This window comes from Trachinotus anak, unplaced genomic scaffold (genome assembly GCF_046630095.1).
Source record: "Trachinotus anak isolate AG129_WGS33_773 ecotype Australia unplaced genomic scaffold, CSIRO_AGI_Tana_v1 ptg000008l, whole genome shotgun sequence".
NCBI lineage: Eukaryota > Metazoa > Chordata > Actinopteri > Carangiformes > Carangidae > Trachinotus > Trachinotus anak.
The window spans coordinates 5,386,522-5,390,415 of record NW_027273859.1 but is presented as its reverse complement, the minus strand read 5'-3'; the positions used below and the strand labels follow the sequence as shown (position 1 = coordinate 5,390,415).

The 3,894-nt window shown below is 49.7% G+C and overlaps 1 protein-coding gene across 1 annotated transcript; it reads right to left on the bottom strand.

Annotated features, from left to right (window-relative positions):
• Window positions 1–289: 289 nt before the first annotated feature.
• Window positions 290–3,565, bottom strand: znf703 (zinc finger protein 703). The gene is made up of 2 exons (XM_071482041.1): window positions 2,896–3,565; window positions 290–2,298 (listed from the first exon to the last, which is right to left on the bottom strand). Exons 1-2 carry the CDS (start codon window positions 3,160–3,162, stop codon window positions 790–792), a joined length of 1,776 nt encoding a protein of 591 aa, XP_071338142.1. The 5' UTR covers window positions 3,163–3,565; the 3' UTR covers window positions 290–789.
• Between the last annotated feature and the right edge of the window lie 329 nt (window positions 3,566–3,894).

Below are 3,894 nucleotides of genomic sequence, written 5' to 3'. Positions count from 1 at the left end.
GTTGGTTGGAGAGCACAGCCACCATCGGTTTTTTTTTTAATTTCATCTTATCTTATCTTTGTACCATTTGTATCAGTGACCCCAAAATGCTGACCCCGAGTAAGTTTGAAAAAATATTACATCTTTCCATATTTACAAATAAAAATAATGGCATTGTTCAAGATAATTCTCATGGACATGCAATTCTCCAGAATCTGATGCTCAGTAGAATATGAAGGAAAAAAACAACAGCAGAGAGGAAAAGAGATAAAAAGAGTTCCCCAGAATAAAGCCTCACAGTCCATCTTCATCGTGGTGCAAGATTTTTATTTTTAGAGTGTATGATAGGCATAATGGTACTATACTTAAATCATTCTTTTTCAGTTAGAATACTTAAGAACAATTTATTTGGACAGCAAAATTTTCCCCCCAGAGCTGAATACCAAGCGCTTGAGTAAAAAATAAATACAGACTTTCAGTTCCAGGAGACAGATATGGAGAAAAACAACAAAAAAAGAAACCAAAGTCAAAACTGTTGAAAAAAATCCCACAATTTTCATCATTTCAAGCTCTGCCTCCCGCCATCTTTAATCACTAAAGTCTGTGTGTGTCTGTGGTGCAGACAATCCGTCAGAGGCTCTTCTGCCTTTGGAGCGCAAGTCACAATACTGAGGCTAACAGGTGCTAGTCCTGGCAGGCGTGATGCCCTGCACTGGTGATGACCCCAATCTCAAGAATCCATCTTCAGGGCTGCTCTGGAGAGTCCAAGCTGGTGCCTGCGATCTGTGGGCGTCAACACTATTTCAGATATCACTGGTATCCAAGGGCTGAGGCTGAGCCCAGTCTCTGACTGTAAAGGGCATAGGGGGAGTAATAGGCTGAGGAGGAGGGGAGAGAGGGCATGGGAAGCCCTGGGGCTCCGGACAGGTGGGATTTGCTGTAGGGATGGTACCGGGCCAGGCTCAGACCAGGGGAGCCTCGGAGGGAGAAGGAGCTGGGCAGTGTACCTGGGCTGCTTGGTGGGGGCAGGTGGAGGTGGCAGGAGGCTGTCGATGAAACCGATGAAGGATAGCCCGACAACAGCTTACTGTCCACCATCCCAGGCAGGGCCGTGTGGGTACGCAAGTGGGCTAGTAGCTCCTCTGATGTGGCAAAACGCTTGTCACAGGGGCCTCCGACAGATACCCAGTTACAGGCGTGGGGCAGCGGTTCATTAGGGAGCATGAAACCATAAGTGTAGAGTGGGTGGGAGAGGGTGGGGGTGGTGCTGGAGGACAAGGAGCTGGAGTGCAAGGAGTGGAGATGATGTGAGGGGTAAACCAGGGGGAAACCGGACTTGAGGGTTGAGGGGTCATGGACACAGGTGGAGCAGTTACTGCCACCCAGGTGAGGTGCATTGGGGTAAGTCAGACAGTACGGGTCCCGACATAAGCCCTGCATCAGAGATGGAGGTGAGGCTCCGGTGAGCGGGCTGGAGCTGGGGTGCTTTCCCGGAAGTCCTATCCCCAAACCAGACTTGGTAGGATCCAAACCGTGAACAAACTGGGAGGGGTAACCAGCATAGGCGCCCACAATGGAGCCATGGTAGCCCATGGTAGCAGGAGGCAAGGGGAAGACAGAATGTCCTGGCTTGAAAGGGGAGACGGGGGCAATGTGCCCGGAGCTGAGGCCAGGCTGTGAAGGGGCCTGCGGGTCAGCCTTACTCTCTGGCCGCGGGCTGCTGGCAGAGCTGGCATTACTGGAATTGGCGCTGGCCCGTATGTGACTGGAGTTGGCTAACTGAGCCCCATCCATCCCTGATTTAGCTCCATCTGAGTCTTTTTTGCCAGGACTGTTGTTGTTAGCGTCCGAGCTGGCCTGCTCTGAGCTCCCAGGTTTGTTGTCCATGTGCGGGGCCTGGGAGTGTGGCGGGGGCTGCGTGGAGGGGGAATGGCTTTGTCTGTGGGACTGGCTCTGAGTGTGCAGTGGAGGGGAGCTGGACCTGGGTGACTGGGAATGGGGAGGAAAGGATGGACACGACGCACCGCCACCACTGGAGCTTCCATTTGGCACCCTGAAAGCCGCTTTATCTGAAGGCCCCTTTGTCACTAGAACATCCTTACGACAGTCGCCCGATGACTTGGAGTAAGGCTTGAAGCTGGATTTGTCCTCCAGAGACTGGTGCTGCTCTCCAGGCTTGGACGACCGGCTTGAGGACTCCTTGTCTCCTAGGCTGCTGGAGGAGAGGGAGGCCAACTTGGAAGAAGAGGGGGGGTCTGGTTTGCCAATTTGAGAGCAGGTCTGGGCCAGCAGAGCCAAAGGACTCTTCTTGGCATCCAGCTGAGGAGGAAAAAGGAGAGCAAGAAGGTGAACAAACTGTTTGTTTTTAAAGTTAATTCAATGTAAGCTTCTTAAGACACATTGACTTTATCACAAATATATTAATAATATATAATAATGAAAGTAATTTTCTGAGAATATATTTTCCTGGGCAAACAATGTCCAAATCTATAGTCGAAACCTTGTGAAGTGAAGTCCACAACCCTGGTTTGTGTTTGTGTATCTGACATGAATAAAGGAAGTCAGAGGCTGAAAAACTGAAGCCAAGTTTGACAAAGAAAAGAAAAATAAAAAGCCCGCAATTTTTTTATGAAGGGATAATTTCATTATATTATATCCGTAAATTTATATTATTTCCGTAAGATTAAAACAACACATTATCCACAGTAATTTTACATTCGTTAAGTCTTGTATCTTGCAAAGTTGCCAATAAATCGCTGTGCGTAAAATGGCGCATATGCTGACATGTCAGAATAACACCCATAGCAACCGACGGCAGGTGTTTAATATTACGTGATTAACAGATAAAGGTCAAATTAAATCAGGCAGATGCAGACGGTTCTTAGAGAAAATGACATTTTTGTTTTTATCACTTACTTCGATGCTGACTGGCGCGGATGTTAGAGGCTGGAGATACTCCGGGTGCAGCAAGTGGCCGCTGTGCGCCGTCAACATCTTTACGATCCGGATGGGAAGCCTTTTGGCCTGACGTGAGGGATCCGAGGGAGAGGAAGACGACGTGGGAGTGAAAACGAACGGTCTCTCCGCTCCTGTCCGGCGTGGGAAGCCGCTGGCGTCGGCGGCACTGCGCTCCGGGGACTGGCTGCGTAAAAGCGGTTCAGGTCCACCGGGGGGATCTCTCATCTGGATCGCGGGGAGAAGAGGGACGACGGCATGTGACGAGTGGACGCAAGGCTGAAATTCATTTACCAGCACGTTTCATGATGATAGATTCAACAGAAGAGAGTGCGGTAATCCAAAAGGGGCATGTGCGCAGTGCGCGTCCTCCGTGTCCGACCCAAACTGTCTCTAAAGACGATCAAATCGCCGAAATGTCATCCTTCACCGGGCTCTTCAATATCAGCCGCTAGATATTCCTTTATCCAGTGTCGAAAAGAGCGGAAAAAACAGAACACCAGAAGTAGTCACTGCTCATCAAAATACGGGGCAAGTCAAGGAATATCCCCGCAGAGGATGGTGTGTGTCTATGTGAGTGTGTGTGAGTCAGTCCTCTGGTGTGCGTCTCTCTCCCTCTGCAGCAGCCTCACAGTACCTCACTTCTTCCACATAGGCTACTAGCGACGTGAGGGGAGGGATTTCAAAGCGATGAGCCGCCGACCAATCACAAGTGCCCGCATTCATAAGCAGGGGCGGGACAATGGGAGGAGGCGTGGCCTGTCTCCTGGCCTCACCCTCAGACTCAGACCCAGGGTTTAATGTATGTGAAGTGTGTGTGTCAGTGACCTCCAAAAGCCACACGCAAATTACATTCAACAGATTTAAATTTTGTAGCACAGGTTTGACAGCAGGGAAATCAAGGACAGATTTCATTCACAGAGATAAAACACAAATATTCCTGGTGAGGGTCAACGTGGG